Consider the following 16,797-nt stretch of genomic DNA (forward strand, 5'->3'; position numbering starts at 1 on the left):
GTGTGGCCTGGGGGTCTGCAGAGACGCTCTGGCTTCCCCAGTAGGCATCTAGAGAGGCTCCTGACCCACAGTGCCCCTCCTTGGGAGTCCCTCCTCCTATTCACCCTCCAGACCTTGGGAAGCCAGAGCGCAACTCAGCCTCACCCTGGCTGAGCCTGCTGCTTGGGTCAGGGCTGCTGAGTGACAAGTGAATGTCACATCAAAGGGTCAGCATGTGGCCCCCCAGAGCCCAAGGCTGAAGCTGGGGGACAGGGTAAGTGTCTTCTCCCTCAGGCCTCAGACTCCACATCTGTAAAGTATCTGGAGGGCTCCTCCCATTTGCCAGCATGCCCCTCCTTCCTCACCCTAAAACACACCTGCAGACTGGCCAAGCCCTATGGAGGTTTTTCAGGAGTGGGTGGGGCGGGACCAGAGGAGCTTGTCTTCCCAACTGCAAGCATGGTTCCAGGCAGCTTAGCTTTCATTGCAGTGTAGCACAAAGTGCACGGAGGCGTGGGGACAGGCTGGGGATAGACGTGGATGAGCCCACTGCTGCAGACACTGGGGGCAAGCTCTGTGCCTCAGTTTCCTCGTCAGCCCTCATCCCTGAAGAGATTGCTGGGAGGGAGCTGGAGCCCTTTGCCACTGTCAGGTAAAAGCTCTGGGTGCAGATAGCAACTGACATCAACTGAGCACTGTGCCTTTGTCCTTTTCCCCCTCACGAGAGCCCAAAGAATTGGGTACCATTCCCTGCTTTGCTGGTGGCTCAAACAGTAAACAGTCAGCAGTGCAAGAGATCCAGGTTTGAGCCCTGGGTCGGGAAGATCCCCTAGAGGAAGGCATGGCAACCCATTCCAGTGTTCTTGCCGGGAGAATCCCATGGACAAAGGAGTCTGGTGGGCTATAGTCTGTGGGGTCGCAGAGTCGGACATGGCTGAGTGACTAACACACACCGCGCCCCCCCACCAGTTTGCAGGCAGAGAAACAGCCTGGGGTTGGGGGAGTGGGGGTTACCTGCAGTCACAGCAGTTTTCTCAGCCTCTGCAGACTTTCCCAGCTCACCCGCTTGGCACCTACAGACCAGGCACAGATCCCCTCCCCAACATCACAGTCTTGAGTGGAGGGAAGTCCCTGCTTGGAAAGAGAAGTTCCCTGCACCAGCAAGAGAGAAAAAGCAGTGTGGATGCCCCCTGGGCCCAAAGACCCAGGCCACCCATTAGAAGCACTCCACGGATTTTGGGCTGCAGGTGAGGAGGGTAGTGTAGCTGGGAAGCCACTGCGGGAGGCACTTCCAGACCTGCAGTCAGGACCTCCACAGAAGGGGTAACTCACCCAAGGTCATCCTAGCAGGGTCTCTGAAGTCCAAGCATTTCCTTCCATATGCCCAGAGGCCCCTGTTGGTTGGGAGTGTGTGCTGGGGGAAGTGAATGCAGCCCTGAGAGAGAGGCCCGGCTGTCAGGGGACCTGTCTGGTGGGTGTGGAGGCTGAGGCTACTCTGCCCCCGACCCCTCCCCACCCTCTCCGGGTCCTGTTGGAGGAGCAGACTGCTGAGGGTTTTACTTCCACCAAAGCCTCAGAGCCAATTACCTGTGTAATTAGCAACAAATGACTTGTGGGATAGCTGTGGTTTTCAGTTAAAATTAGAAGGAAACTCATGTTCAGTTCTCCTTAAAGAGTGAGATTTTAGGCTCAGGCTCCCAGACTCGCCTTCCTGGCTTCCACCCTGCCTGAGACCCACCCACCCAGCAGCCCAGGCTCACCCCGACTCGCCCCTCCCCACTACAGTGGCCTCACCTGTCACACTGCCACGAGCACCCCTTCACATCCGAACCTGTCACAGGTTCATTCACGTGCTATTTTCTCAGCTCCTACTAAGTGCAGGGGCCAAGAATGGGGAGCAAGCCAGAAGCAGCCCCCCAGGCAGCCCGGCACCAGAGAAAGGGACTCCTGAGACCCCTAGCCCCTGGCTGCCGGGGCCCTCTGCCTCCTCCAGCTCTCCCCTGGCACCTCCCCACATCCCTGAACCTCCACCAGGGGAGTAATGAGCCCTGACAATCACCACAGGCTGGCACGTTTGCCTTTGTCTCATTTCAGGTCTCCACAGGTCTTCATAAGTCGGGGGTGGGGGTGTGTGGGTTGGAGAGGTGGGGAGGGCTGCTGCTCCTCCCGTTCTACCCTGAGGGTTGCGAGGGCCCACTTAAGCAGCCCAGGTCACTGGACTGGAAGCAGCAGAGCCTGGCCCCACAGGTGTCTCCTCATGGCCTGGCCCTGGCCCCTGAGCAGGCAGGTGGCACCAAGTCCAGCAGAGCCCACCCCCTGACTCACCGGCCCTGTTTGCTCCTACCACAGGTGCCCAGCAGAGTGCCACGGTGGCCAACCCGGTGCCCAACCCGGTGCCTGGCTCCAACCCAGACCTGCTTCCCCACTTCCTGGTGGAGCCCGAGGACGTGTACATAGTCAAGAACAAGCCGGTGCTGCTGGTGTGCAAGGCCACACCCGCCACACAGATCTTCTTCAAGTGCAACGGGGAGTGGGTGCGCCAGGTGGACCACGTGATTGAGCGCAGCACGGACGGGAGCAGTGGTAAGGCCAGGAAGGGGCGAGGGAAGAGGGACGTGGTGGGGGGAGGGGACTTGTGGGGGGCGTCTCAGCCCCCGAGGCAGTGGAGGCTCAGAGAGGGGGCCCTGCTGCCCACTCGAGAGCAGAGGCCAGGGTGAAACTAACCAGCTCTGTGTGGGCAGGACCCCCTGTGTACACACCAAAGTCATCTCTGGGAGGCCTACCTTCACCATTCTTCATCACTTGGTGGGGGAGTAAAAAGGAAGCCTCACCACCAAAATATCCCAGGGAGCTCTGCGGATGGTGGGGCAGGTCCTGGCCACTCCATCTGAGGGGCTGGTTGCCTGGTGAGTGGTGCCAGCAGAGAAAGGTTTGGAAAGAGTGGGTCCCAGATGACAGAAGAGCTCACAGACCTCAATTCCCGGATGGTTTGTTGGTGCACTCGCTCCCTGAGCAACCCCTCCCCAGCTGGAGATACAACCCCACAGAGAGGGTGGGCGGCACAGTGACCTCGCCGTCAGTCCTGGGAGCTGGTGCTGCCGGGGTGGGCTCTTCAGGGCAGGAACGTGTAACCCTGGTCTGGGCAAGAAGAGGGGATGGGTGTCCCAGGCGACCCAGGAAAGGATACAGCGCCAACAAAGGCCTGAAGGCAGATAGGTGGATCAGGGCTCAGGGGGAAGGGGGTGGAGTGGATGCCGGGGGCACTGGGGCCACCCAGGAACCTCACCCATTCAGCTCTGGAGTGAGGTCACAGCGCTGTGGGGTTTCACACTCGGGGCCCATGTGAGGGCTGACAGGAGAGGCAGACCCAAGAAGTGCTCCTTCTTTGGGCCCCTTCATTTCCCTCCTCCAGCCCTGGGGATGGGGGCAGAGAGCCATTGTTTGGGAACCTGTGCTCCGCGAGAACAGGCCCAGTGGAGCCGACAACAGCCTCTCCTCCTCACTAACTGGACCCCAGTTAAGCTCATTTCTGGCCCCCTTCCCTGGTGGCTCAGACAGTAAAGAATCTGCCTGCAAGGCAGGAGACCTGGGTTTGATCTCTGGGTCCAGAAGATCCCCTAGAGGAGGGAACAGCTACCCACTCCAGTATTCTTGCCTGGAGAATTCCATGGACAGAGGAGCCTGGCGGGCTATAGTCTATGGAGTTGCAAAGAGCTGGACACAACTGAGCGACTTCACTTTGCCATGATGCTCCATGGAGCCCCACACACAGGCTGAGTCCTCAGGTTAAGCCGGGAGCCCCTTCCCACCTAGGCTCAGCCAGCCTGAGACACACAGCACACAGACCCTGTGCTGGGTGTGGCCACTTGAGTGAGGTCTGAGTCATAGGGCCAGCAGAGAGCACCCAGAACAACTCACAGTGATGCCAAGAGCTGGTAGGAGACCAAGGCCCAGAGCGGTGGCCCATGCTCCAGGCAGAAGAAACTGGGCAGCCCAGGAAGGAATTCCGGAATGAGGGCTGCCTTCCATCCCCAGTCTTAAAACCACCTGGAATGCCTAGCAGGTCAAAGGACAAATGCAGGGCACAGCAGGCTGGCCAGAGGCCCAGGCCTGGGGCAGCAGAAGTGGGGGTGGAGGGGGTGGTCAGTGGGACAAGGAAGCTGCAGCTACATTGCGCTGTGGGAGGTAGGGTTGGGCAGAGGGAGGCCAGGGGACGGGGCCCTGCCCTGGTGAACACAGAAGCTTGCACAAGAATGCAGGTGTGAGCAGGCAAGCCCTGAGTCTGGGCAGTGTGTGATTTAGTCCTCAGAGCCAGTCTGTCGTGTTACAGATGCTCTGACTCATCCAGGGCTCCAAACAGGTCTTTTGGTCCATAGGGGTCACATGCCATCCTAACCTAGCAGGGTCAGCGGGGTCCTCAGCATGAACCCCCAGCCAAGTCCTTGAGCCTACCTTGTCCTGGCCTTACACACCCCTGCTGCTGGCAGCAGCCTTCTTGCAGTCCTCAGGTGTCAACGGAGCACCTGCCATGTGCCAGGTCTGGGTGAGGTGCTAGGAATTCAGCCCACAAGTCTCTTGGTGCCAGTGATCCATTTCTGCTTCCCACCCTCGGGAGGGGAATGGATAGGGTCCGTGGCCTCTCTGGCAGGTTGGTCCCCTTCCTCAATGGGCCTCAGTTTCCTTATCTATAAAATGGGGATGAGGAGGGGCTCCTGGCAGGTTGCTGCGGGCAGCTGTGAGATTTCTCATACCAAATTGGAGCCCAGCTCCTGGTCTTCCCTGTCTTCCTGCCCCATGCCCAGGGCCCAGCCTCACTTTGCAGCATCAAGAGTCCTCTTGCTGCTGAGGTAGGTCCCCCAGGGAAGGAACAGGTGAGGAAGAGGAAATCACTATAGCCTGTCTCCCTGCAGCCTTGAGGGCCTGTTCTGGAACCTCTTGGGAAGTCTCCAGGCCAGCCCCCAACTGCTCACAACCTGCTCTTCCAGGCTTCCCACATACACCCCTCCTTGTCTCCTGCCCTCATGAGGTCTGGTATCCACGGCTTGGGGGAGACCCAGGCTCTTGCCTGCAAAGCAGTCCAGGCCAGTCCCACAAGCTCTGCTGGCCTTGCTCCCTTCAAGCCAGGTGGAGAGCAGAGCTCACAGAGACACATCCCACCCGTGGCCACCAGGGTCCCCTCCTGCTCTGAGCCTCCGACCTCAGGCCTCCCATGGCCAGCCCATTTGAATTTTTTTGATCTTATTAACTTCTTAACCTAAAGCCCCTGAGTGCTTTGAGGCAAAGAGATGGGTTTCCCTCACCCACAAATGGATGCCCAGGCAGTGGTTGACACCCATGATACACACAAACCCAATACCCTGACCCAGGCATGCTGTGGTCAGGCAGGCATGACAGAGGCAGAGGTCAGCCCAAATCTGGAGCCCTGTGTGGGGGTGGGGATGGCTGAGTGGACAACCCAGGAGAGAGTATCTGGTCTCCTGTTTGCTTGCCCCGATTCCTCATCCAGGGGACCAGCGGGAAGGGATCAAAGCCTGAAAACTCTTAAACCCAAACCCACTGATTGTGTTAAAGTTGGAAATTTACCAAGTACTGGTCTGGGAGTATAATTTATTGTGTGTTAAACAAACTGACTGATTATGAAAAGCAGTTTGGTAAGAAGGTACCCTACGCACTCGCTTGGCCTCAGAGGCCCCCACCCCTACCCCTCCACCTCCCAGAAACACTCAGCATGCACACACCAGGGCCTTCCCACACACCCAGGCCCTCACATGCCTGCGCATACCCGACATGCTCCCGGGCCTGGGCCAGCAGGGATCCCCACCTCCCTGCCGCCCTCCCTCAGGCTGGCATCTGCTCCCATTTACCAGGCAGGTGCAGACACAGCCGTGCCCAGAAACTGCTCCCGGGAGCCCGGCTGCTCGGCAACCTGCAGCTGGGAGGGCACAGCCCCTCACTTCAAGGCCCAGCCGGCTTGGGTCTCCCCCACCCCCAGAGCTTGTGGGGCTCAAGGGCACTGCCTCGATCTAGAGCTCGTGGACAAACTTGGCCCTCATTTGTGGCAGCAAGAAGGAGAGGAGGAGGTGGCAGGACAGAAGAGGGAGGAGACAGGGGGGAAGAAATAGGAGCACTTTAAATTTAGTGCTGTTCTCCCTGAGCTAAGCTGCCTGGATGGTGCGTGAGCTCCCCCCACCACCCTGGGAGACGCAGCAGTCCTTCCACAGACCTGTCCACCCAAGAGAGGAGAAGCACCTGGTTCAGAATGTTCAGCAAGTCTCCCATCACTAACCCCAGAGGCTGAGAGGGAGGACCCTGTCTCCGCCCCCAAGTAGGTACACAGCTCCTTCTCAGATAGCACCCCCTGTGAGGGACCCCTTCTCACCTCTCAGCCCTCACCCCACCCCTAAGGACATTCACATTCAGCGCCTTAGAGTATGGGGCAGGCAGTGCCCAGAATGGAGGGATCTCCGGCGACAGTGACCTCAGCCAGAGGTGACCCCCCATCTCCTGTGAGAACTCACGGTGCAAGGGGACAAAGGTGGGTGATAGAAATATCTGGGGACCTCTGTGGGAGCTGAACAGACTCATGAGGCGGGTTCTGGGCAAGGGTCAGGGAAAGACACGTTTAGAGAAATTAAGACAGAAAACAGCCTCCTGGCTTGCCTGCTCAGCTGGGCCGCTGCTCCTCCTGCAAGGCAGCCCTAATTGAATTTCTCTGTTAACAATGGAAGCACCAGCCTCTCTCCCTCTTTCTGATAAGCCAGTGACCCGAGGGAAATTGGGGTCAGGAGGAGGAATTGGAAACAAACAGTCTTTTCTCACTCCTGGGGACACTGGTTTCAGCTAAGGGCCAGGGGGCCGGAGGAGGGCTGGGGTCCCCCCTCCCTTCTGGGTCCTCAGAGGCCTGGACCCTCCCAAGACAACCCACACCTGGTTCTGGGTGTGGCAGATGTGTGGGGGCTGGGTACTGTGTCCACCCTTGAGAAGTGATCCTTCGGGCCCAGTCCATACAGGATAAAGAAGGTCCCAGACACCCTCACAGGCCAGCTTCCTCTCTGTGGGCTGTCTCTCCCCATCACCAGTGTTTCTCCTGGTACAAGGGGCACCCCTAGCACCCCAACCCCCCACTCCCATGAACTCTGGACTCAGACAGCTGGCAGCCCTGGGTGCCTCTGGCAAGTCACTGCCTCTATGAGCCTGTTTCCCCATCCACAGAATGGGAGCAAATACCTCCAAGGGAGCTGACTGGAGAAGATAAGCCAGCACACGGGAAACACTGTCTAAGCCCCAGGGGTCTATTATCATACTACATAATCACTGTCATTATCTTGTTAATAGCTGTTATTATATCATCACACATCAGGATCTACCTACTAACCCCAGGAGGCCAGCCAGATAACTCCGTGAAAGTGAAAGTGTTAGTCACTCAGTCCAGTCCGACTCTTTGCGGCTCTGTGGAGAAGGCAATGGCACCCCACTCCAGTACTCCTGCCTGGAAAATCCCACGGATGGAGGAGCCTGGTAGGCTGCAGTCCATGGGGCCGCTAAGAATCGGACACGACTGAGCGACTTCACTTTCACTTTTCACTTTCATGCATTGGAGAAGGAAATGGCAACCCACTCCGGGATGGGGGAGCCTGATGGGCTGCCGTCTATGGGGTTGCACACAGTCGGGACACGACTGAAGCAACTTAGCAGCAGCAGGCTCCTCTGCCCATGGGATTCTCCAGGCAAGAAAACTGGAGTGGGTAGCCATTTCCTTCTCCAGAGGATCTTCCTGACCCAGGACTCGAACCCGGGTCTGCAGCGTTGCACGCAGATCCTTCACCATCTGAGCCACCAGGGAAGCCCTAAATCCCTCCTTACCTTTCGCTTTTACCCACAATGGCCGCCAGGGCTGGCCTATCTGCCTCTCCCCTTCTGCCTGGGGTCCTTTAGAGGTCAGCCTCCATTGCCCCAGGTTCCTCTGTGACTATCTCTGAAAGAGCAGGAAACCCCTTTCCTGACTTTTTTTGACTCCAGGGAGATAGGCCTTGGGTGACCAAGTACCCACTCCTGACTTTCAGGAGATACAAAGGGACTTCCCCTGGAGCCCCTTTTCCAGGCAGAGGACTGCCCCCAGTGTCTGCCAGCTCTCCTGCTCAGCAGAGGGAGTGTCTGTGGTGGTGCCAGGACGCCGCAGGGGACTGGCCCAAGAGGACCATGCTCGAGACACGCCCTTGCTCCCCGCCCCTCCCCTCTCAGGACTGCCCTCCATGGAGGTCCGCATCAATGTGTCGAGGCAGCAGGTGGAGAAGGTGTTCGGGCTGGAGGAGTTCTGGTGCCAGTGCGTGGCGTGGAGCTCCTCGGGCACCACCAAGAGTCAGAAGGCCTATATCCGCATTGCCTGTGAGTCCGGGGCAGAGGGGCCTCAGGGTGTCACCTGGGAGGAGGTCCCATAAGAAATCCTCAGGCCCTGCCTTGACAGCTGGAGGGAGTGCTTACGGATGCCGCCCAGCCACCCCCTACGTTCCCCCTGGGCACTGGACGCTTCTTCCTGGCCTGGGCCATAGTCTTTGCAGGACCAGCAGACAGGGTCAGCCAGGCTGACCCAACTTGCGGCACTCAGCCAGGGAGACGCTTCTGTTCTGCCCCCAGATTTGCGGAAGAACTTTGAGCAGGAACCACTGGCCAAGGAGGTGTCGCTGGAGCAGGGCATTGTGCTGCCCTGCCGCCCACCGGAGGGCATCCCCCCAGCCGAGGTGAGAGGGGCTGCGGTGCCGCTCCAGGTGGGCAGTGCTCCCAGGTCTCAGCCCCGCCCTGCCCAGCCTTCCAGGCTGATCCCCCCACCCCGGGGCCACACTCACTCCAGGCAGGGCCAGCGCAGTCAGGCGGGGCAGTGGCATGGCTCCCTCCCCCAGGTGGAGTGGCTCCGGAACGAGGACCTTGTGGACCCATCCATGGACCCCAATGTGTACATCACGCGGGAGCACAGCCTAGTGGTGCGACAGGCCCGCCTGGCCGACACAGCCAACTACACCTGCGTGGCCAAGAACATCGTGGCTCGTCGCCGCAGCGCCTCCGCTGCTGTCATCGTCTATGGTGGGCCCCGGTGCTGGCGGGGTGGAAGGGCTCTGGGCATAGGCGAGGCACTGGGGTGCCTTTGCGGCAACCACACATGGCTGGCTCCCTGCAGAGCCAGGACCGGGCCGACCGGGCCGTGGCCTGATGGGGGAGGATGGGGAAAGGGCTGGCTGTGGCTGTTGAGGAGCGGAAGGGCCTGTCTGGACAGAGGTGTTATTGGTGGTCGGACCATCCCTTGGCTTACCTGTGGTCAGGGGACATGGTGCAGGAGGAGATGAAGGGACAAGATGGAAGTCTAAAAAAGCGACACACCCAGGGTGGAAGAGTGACCCAGGCACCCCCAGGAGCAGACAGGAGGAGGGGTGCTGGAGTCACCCTGAAAAGGCTGGGGTTTGGGTTGGAGGAGCGTATGGGAGCTGCAGCTAGGGCTGGCTGTTCTGAGCGCCTGCAGTGCCCACCAGGAAAGGGGCTGTGGAGCAGGCGTTGCCAGGCCCCAGAGGGCAGAAGGGCAGAAGCGTGGCCTCCCTTCCAGGGCTTTTCTCTCAGCCCAGCTGCAGCCTGCCCACTTTCAGCTCACAACCCCTCTGTCCTGCTCTGGCCCCTGGGCCAGTGTGTCCAAGGAAGCCCCCGCTCCCTGACCCAGTCCTTCTCTGTCCGGCCAGTGAACGGTGGGTGGTCGACGTGGACTGAGTGGTCTGTCTGCAGCGCCAGCTGTGGGCGCGGCTGGCAGAAAAGGAGCCGGAGCTGCACCAACCCGGCGCCTCTCAACGGGGGCGCCTTCTGTGAGGGGCAGAATGTCCAGAAAACAGCCTGCGCCACCCTGTGCCCAGGTACCAGCGGCCGCCACCTCCCGCATCGCTCTTCACCACGCCATCTCCGTGCCCTGGCTCCATCGTGCCCACCAGCCTGCTCCCCATTGGCTCCATCCCACCCACCCGCACGCAGGGCCAGGCTCAGTCCAAGGCCAGGATGGGGTTCAGTGTGATCAGAGGCAGGGCTCAGTCTGTGTGCAGGCTCAGCCTCAGTGGAGGGGCCAAGTCAAAGGGTCTGAGGTACCATTGGGACAGGGACAGTCCATGTGGGGCAGGGCCCAGCCTGGTACTGCAGAGCCACCCGCGCCTGGGATCAAGGGGTCATCGTGCAACTGAGGGCCCTCTCTGCCCCAGGGCCAGGACGGCCCCTGGTGTGGGGAGAGCCGAGCAGGCCCAGCGTCATTGTGCCTCCTGTCATTAGCATGCGTCATCCAGGCCCACTGGACACCAGAGGGCTTGCAGACTGGCAGGCTTGGCCCTGGCCCTGGCGTTGCACCAGGTCTGGCTGCCCAGCAGGACCACGCTGGCAGACAGCCTGGGCTATAGCTCCCTGGGCTGACCATGCCATCTCCTCTCTGTCCGTGTCTGTCTCATGTCTAGTGGATGGCAGCTGGAGCCCGTGGAGCAAGTGGTCAGCCTGTGGGCTCGACTGTACCCACTGGCGGAGCCGTGAGTGCTCAGACCCCGCACCCCGCAATGGAGGCGAGGAGTGCCAAGGCGCTGACCTGGATACCCGCAATTGTACCAGCGACCTCTGTGTGCACAGTGAGTCCTTTCCACCCAGGAGCCCTCTTGAGTTTGCCAGGATTGGCCCTGCCCTGCCCCGGGGCAGTGATGGCTCAGGGAGTCAGTCCCCTGCCACAGGCTGCACCTTCTATTCAAAGCTCAGAACCTTTGGGGGACCCCCCATCCCTAACACACCCAACATGTGCCCACATACACCCCAATACTTCCCACACCTACCCTGAGACTTGCATACGTCGGTGGTTTTACCGTGCACACCAAGCCTCTGGGATCGTCTCCCAAACCCCTTCCCATCCTCTCCTACAGTTTTACCTCTGCCCTGTCCCCCAAGTGCACATACAAGTCCTGTGGGGACACCAGGCTTGTGAGGCCTGTTAATTACAAGGCCGTAACTAACAATTAAAGATCTCTGTTGGATTTTTTTTTCTCTAGAACACACCCTCCCCCATTCTTTCAATTAAAAACCTAATTATCTGTGTCAATTCCTTTCTGATGGACATTTCTTTCATTATGCAAAACCCTTCTAAAATCAATATCGCTTCCTCCGGGCAGTCAATCACTCTCTCCTCAGCCCTGCCCCAGGCCTGGCGGGGAGGCAGAAGAGGAGAAGAGCCCAGCATCCCTGCTCCTGGTCCAGGGGTTGACCAGGAATCAGATTGGCAGAATCCCCCACCCCCACCCCCTGCCCCAGAAAGCAGATTCCCTGCTTTAGGGATCCTAGGCACTCACCCTCAGTCTCAGCTGCCCCTGGCCCCATGGCCCCAGAAAAGCCGGTTTAGCAGGGCTCCAGGCCACCCAGGGAAGTGGCTCTTCCCCACCTCCATTCTCGTCAGCAGCAACTTCAGCATGAATTGAGCTGGTGAGGCATGCCGTCTGCCCGGAGTGACACAGCAAGGCGGTGGCGGGTGCAGGACTGGAATGCACGCGTGCTGACATTTCATGCCGCTGCCGCCAGCATCCCGCCACCCCCTGGTGCTGATGCCCAAGGAGCGGAGGCCCCATCCCCCTGCTGTGTAGACTGCTCACCTCTCCTTCCTGGCCTCCTGACCCTACCCCTCTCAAGGCTGTACTCTCTCCCACAGCTGCTTCTGGCCCAGAGGACGTGGCCCTCTATGTGGGCCTCATAGCCGTGGCCGTGTGCCTCCTCTTGCTGCTGCTCGTCCTCATTCTTGTGTACTGCCGCAAGAAGGAGGGACTGGACTCGGACGTGGCCGACTCGTCCATCCTCACCTCAGGCTTCCAGCCCGTCAGCATCAAGCCCAGCAAAGCAGGTGAGGTGCCCCTGCCCCCCGCACTCGTGCCGGGGCCTCCACGCCAAGAGTCACCCACACAAGGCTGCCCCGCCAGCCCCTGTGCCATTCTGAGTCCATCTTGATCCTTGCAGACAGTCCCCATCTGCTCACCATCCAGCCAGACCTCAGCACCACCACCACCACCTACCAGGGCAGTCTGTGTCCCCGGCAAGATGGGCCCAGCCCCAAGTTCCAGCTCACCAACGGGCACCTGCTCAGCCCACTGGGCAGCGGCCGCCACACGCTGCACCACAGCTCGCCCACTTCGGAGGCGGAGGACTTCGTCTCCCGCCTCTCCACCCAAAACTACTTCCGCTCCCTGCCCCGCGGCACCAGCAACATGGCCTATGGGACCTTCAACTTCCTCGGGGGCCGGCTGATGATCCCTAATACAGGTGGGTAACACCCCTGGGTTGCCCCCAGGGAGCTCTAGGAGGCAAGACTAACATGAGTCCCTCCTGGAGGAGGGTGGGACAGCCTCCTCAGTGCCTCTCAGCCTCACCCTGAGAGCTGGGCCAGCCCAGCAAGGAAAGAGGACAGAGTACTGGAGAGGATTCAGTCTCTGGGACTGGCACTGAGATGGAGGCCAGAGCTGTCTCCCTTCTGTTGCCCAAGGACACAGGACTACTGCCCATTCATCTGCACAGCTCGCCAGCCTATGTGTGCTGGGCCCCAGGCCCCAGGGAGCTGGGGGGAACTAGTGGAGAGAGAGCAGAGGAAAAACATCCGGACAGGGGCTTTTCCATCCAGCACCTCATGGAAACCCTTAGGACATCTGAGAAAGAGCCACGGTGCCTGGTGTGACTGCCTGCTCCCACCCTGACATCCTCTATTCCCTCAGTTTCAATGATCCTGCATGGCCCAGACCTCCTCGTCCCCCTCCAGCTACTTCTGGAGCCTGCTCCCTAAACGCAGGTGTTTCTCAGAGGCCCCTCCCGGGGCCCTCTCTGCGGATCTCACCCTCTCCACGGCCTCAGTCGCCGTGTCTGTGTAGATCACTCCCACTCGTCCATCCCCAGCCGCGGTTCTCCTGGGTGACGGAATCGCACACCCAGCTGCCTCCTGGGCAGCTCCATATGTATGTCTCACAGCACCTCAGGTTCCTCGTGCCTAAAACAGCACCGTCTCCCACCCTCCCCCAGAACCTCCTCCCTCCCTGTGTTCCCTACCTCAGGGACAGCGCAGTCGAGTTGCTCGAGAGAAACTGGAAGTCACCTTGCCTGCTGCTCTTCTTCACTTTTCCCCCTTCACCTCCACCCCAGCTTCATTCATGCACCGATCGCATCCTTCTTTCTTCTCCACTGTGCCTGCCTCCTCCTGCTTGTGTTTCCTGTGGCCTCTCCTGGCCTAGGCCACCACACCTGCCTCTCGTCTGGTTCACAGCGGAGCCAGACTTGACCATGTCTCTTTCTTGAGTTTCTACTTTCCCCCTCAAAGCCTGCATGACAGAACCACAAGGACTCATCCCCTGTGGCCTTCCCTCCCCCACATGCTTCTCCTGCACTTGGTAGCCTCGTTGTGCTTTCCTGAACCCAAATAACACTGGGCTGCCCTTCGCACACATGGCCTCTCTGCCCCCATCCACTGGCCTAACTGCTACTTCCCCTTCTGGTCTGGCAGCTCTCCCTCTCTCTCTCTGCTTCATGGTCTCCTTCAGGGGGGCTGCTAGGAGATCGTCCTTGTCAAGATCTTAGAAAAGGTGAGGCACCCAGTGGGTGCTCAGTGACCATCTGCCCCTCACTTCCCAGCAGGGTGGTGGCCGGGGGTGCTGTGCGCCTCCCTGCTCTCACCCAACACCCAGCACCCTTTGCTGCCGTGCACTTACCTGTTTCCCTGCGGGCTGAGCGCTCCATGAGAGCAGGGCTCATGGTTTCCCCTCAGCGTCTGCATTCGCTGACTAAGTACCTGACTGAGCATACCCCGCCCCAGAGCACTCACACACGGTCACTCAGACTGTCGGTCACCACCCTGGCAGCTGCACCAGGAGGCAGCACAGGGGCGTGGAGAGGGCAGGAGCCACAGCTCCGCCACTTCTGGCTTCACTCTCCCTCCCGGGCCCCAGCAGATGCTTTCAGATGCTGCCCCTTTAGACACTGGGACAAAGGTGAATCAGCCAGGCAGGACCCACGTGCAATGGCATCCAAACTAGGGAGGGCTGCCAAAGCTGGCAGGGTTGTGAAAGGGCCCAGCCCCACCTGCAGGGGGCCCTGCCCAGCACAGAGCAACAGAGCTGAGGTACCTGCCCAGAAGTGGCTGAGCTGAGGGGGAGGAGAGGAGCTCGGGGAGACCAGGATGACAGAGCACCCAGAGGCATAGCTAGGGGGTGACTTCAGAACAGCAAGTGTGCAGGGCAGGCCAGGCCCAGGGCCAAGGGCCTTAACTATCAGGAGCTGGACTTATCCTGGAGGCGGGGCAGGTTTTAAGTGGGTGATGAGGGAGGGAGGTACAGCATCTAGAAGTTTCTGTACCCAGGCTAACTAGGCATGCATTGCCCACATGAGTTCCCTCAGCTTTGTGCCCACTGGCCAGCCTGGCAGTCCCAGTGGCACCTCTGTTCCCAGGCCAGGCTGGCACCAGTTAGTCCTCGGAGGGAGGCTCAGGGCGGGGCTGGCAGAGTGGGGTGTTTGGTGGCTCTGCAGCCCTAATAAGCTCCAGCTCCGCCTCCCCCCCCCCCCCCCGGTCACAGGCATCAGCCTCCTCATCCCCCCGGACGCCATACCCCGAGGAAAGATCTACGAGATCTACCTCACACTGCACAAGCCAGAAGACGTGAGGTGTGGGCATGGGCCCTGCTGGTGGGGCTGGGGGGGTCCTTGCCCTCTCCCCCACCTAAGGTGGGGTCTGCTCTGGCCTGGCCCAAGGGAGGGCAGGGGAAGGGAGGGAGCATCCCTAAGTGCCACTCAATTCCTCAGCCATCTCCCCAGGCTCCCAAGATTGTCCCCCTGACACCTTTCCCTTCCCACCCATATTTCCCCACTTGAGGTTGCCCCTAGCTGGCTGTCAGACCCTGCTGAGTCCCATCGTTAGCTGTGGGCCCCCCGGAGTCCTGCTCACGCGGCCCGTCATCCTCACCATGGACCATTGTGGGGAGCCCAGCCCCGAGAGTTGGAGCCTGCGCCTCAAAAAGCAGTCCTGCGAAGGCAGCTGGGAGGTGAGCCCGAAGCCTCCCCTGTCCCCCCAGGCTCAGAGTGGGGTCTGCCTTCCTGCCTGGCCCCCGGGCCCTGCACCCTCCCCAGTCTCTGGCCATTCCTTAGAGAGGCAGCTGGCCGCCAGCTGACCCGTTGGGCCCTCAGAACTGCAGCTGGCCGCCAGCTGGCCCATCGGGCCCTCAGAACTGCAGCTGGCCTCCAGCTGGCCCGTCAGGCCCTCAGAGCTGCAGCTGGCCGCCAGCTGACCCGTCGGGCCCTGCCCACAGGACGTGCTGCACCTGGGGGAGGAGGCGCCCTGTCACCTCTACTACTGCCAGCTAGAGGCCGGCGCCTGCTACGTCTTCACAGAGCAGCTGGGCCGCTTCGCCCTGGTGGGAGAGGCCCTCAGCGTGGCTGCCGCCAAGCGCCTCAAGCTGCTCCTGTTCGCCCCAGTGGCATGCACCTCCCTCGAGTACAACATCCGAGTCTACTGCCTGCACGACACCCACGACGCACTCAAGGTACCTGCCACACCACCCCTGGCCCTGGGAGGGGGGCAGTAGAGAGGGCGCCCCTGCGGGCTTGACTGACACCCAGGGCACTGCAGGAGGTGGTACAGCTGGAGAAACAGCTGGGAGGACAGCTGATCCAGGAGCCCCGCGTCCTGCACTTCAAGGATAGCTACCACAACCTGCGCTTGTCCATCCACGATGTGCCCAGCTCCCTGTGGAAGAGCAAGCTGCTCGTCAGCTACCAGGTGAGGATGCTCGGGGTGCTTGGAGCTGGGCTCCCCAAGCCCGTCCCCCTGACGCCGCCTCTTCGTAACCCCCTGCCCCCAGGAGATTCCCTTTTATCACATCTGGAATGGCACACAGCAGCACCTGCACTGCACTTTCACGCTGGAGCGCGTCAGCCCCAGCACCAGCGACCTGGCCTGCAAGGTGTGGGTGTGGCAGGTGGAGGGTGACGGGCAGAGCTTCAACGTCAACTTCAACATCACCAAGGTGGGCCGCACCGCATAACCTGCTCCCCACTCTGGGCCTACCCGGCCCCCCAAGCCCACCTCCTAGAAACCACGTGGCAGCTTCCTCCAAGTGTCCCGAGGAGGGAGGTGTAGATGCCCATGTAGACAGAGGTAGCCAGAGACTGTGGGGCTTGGGGACGGGGTGGAGAGGGTAGGGGAGCCACAGGACGGGAGTGGGAGACAGAGCTGGTCTGGGGGCCCTGGAGGACTTCCGTGAGAGGAGGGGCTTGTTCGGGGCTCAGAAGGATGAGTGCGAGGTAGACGAGCCAACCGTTAGGAAGCAGTGTGGAGGGGAGAGGCAGAGCGAGGAGAGCAGGGGTCAGCAGAGGCTGGCAGGGGTGACCAGCGAGGGGTGGAGGGGGAAGGAGAATGGGGTCAGAGGCTCCTCCCCTCACTGGCTGTGTGACTATGGGCAGGTCGCTGCACCCCCACACTCCAGGGAGCAGGAACCTGGCCCATGGTGGGTACCCATGTGTGCCCTGGGATGGTCCAAGCGTCCACCACCCAGCACGTGGGCTGGCCTGGACAAGTTGTAACAGGTACCTCCATCCTTCCCTATTCCCAGGACACGAGATTCTCTGAGCTGCTGGTCCTGGAGAGTGAAGGGGGGGTCCCAGCCCTAGTGGGCCCCAGTGCCTTCAAGATCCCCTTCCTCATTCGGCAGAAGATCATTACCAGCCTGGACCCACCCTGCAGTCGGGGTGCCGACTGGCGGACTCTGGCCCAGAAACTCCACCTGGACAGGTGGGTGGCAGGTG

General features: G+C 60.5%; 1 protein-coding gene across 2 annotated transcripts in view; it reads left to right on the plus strand.

Annotated features, from left to right (window-relative positions):
- UNC5A (unc-5 netrin receptor A) overlaps positions 1 to 16,797 on the plus strand; it is a 64,426-nt gene that overhangs the window by 46,231 nt on the left and 1,398 nt on the right. Inside the window, exons 2-15 of one of the 2 annotated variants that reach the window (XM_042250347.2) lie at positions 2,329 to 2,562; positions 8,221 to 8,364; positions 8,614 to 8,717; positions 8,877 to 9,057; positions 9,702 to 9,869; positions 10,452 to 10,616; positions 11,678 to 11,866; positions 11,980 to 12,282; positions 14,574 to 14,661; positions 14,870 to 15,038; positions 15,303 to 15,536; positions 15,623 to 15,772; positions 15,855 to 16,019; positions 16,605 to 16,783. In XM_042250347.2, coding sequence (XP_042106281.1) covers positions 2,329 to 2,562; positions 8,221 to 8,364; positions 8,614 to 8,717; positions 8,877 to 9,057; positions 9,702 to 9,869; positions 10,452 to 10,616; positions 11,678 to 11,866; positions 11,980 to 12,282; positions 14,574 to 14,661; positions 14,870 to 15,038; positions 15,303 to 15,536; positions 15,623 to 15,772; positions 15,855 to 16,019; positions 16,605 to 16,783 — 2,473 coding nt within the window. The remainder of the gene's footprint in view (positions 1 to 2,328; positions 2,563 to 8,220; positions 8,365 to 8,613; positions 8,718 to 8,876; positions 9,058 to 9,701; positions 9,870 to 10,451; positions 10,617 to 11,677; positions 11,867 to 11,979; positions 12,283 to 14,573; positions 14,662 to 14,869; positions 15,039 to 15,302; positions 15,537 to 15,622; positions 15,773 to 15,854; positions 16,020 to 16,604; positions 16,784 to 16,797) is intronic. The other variant, XM_042250348.2, reaches the window with a different exon arrangement.

This window comes from Ovis aries, chromosome 5, assembly GCF_016772045.2.
Source record: "Ovis aries strain OAR_USU_Benz2616 breed Rambouillet chromosome 5, ARS-UI_Ramb_v3.0, whole genome shotgun sequence".
In the NCBI taxonomy this organism is placed as follows: Eukaryota; Metazoa; Chordata; class Mammalia; order Artiodactyla; family Bovidae; genus Ovis; species Ovis aries.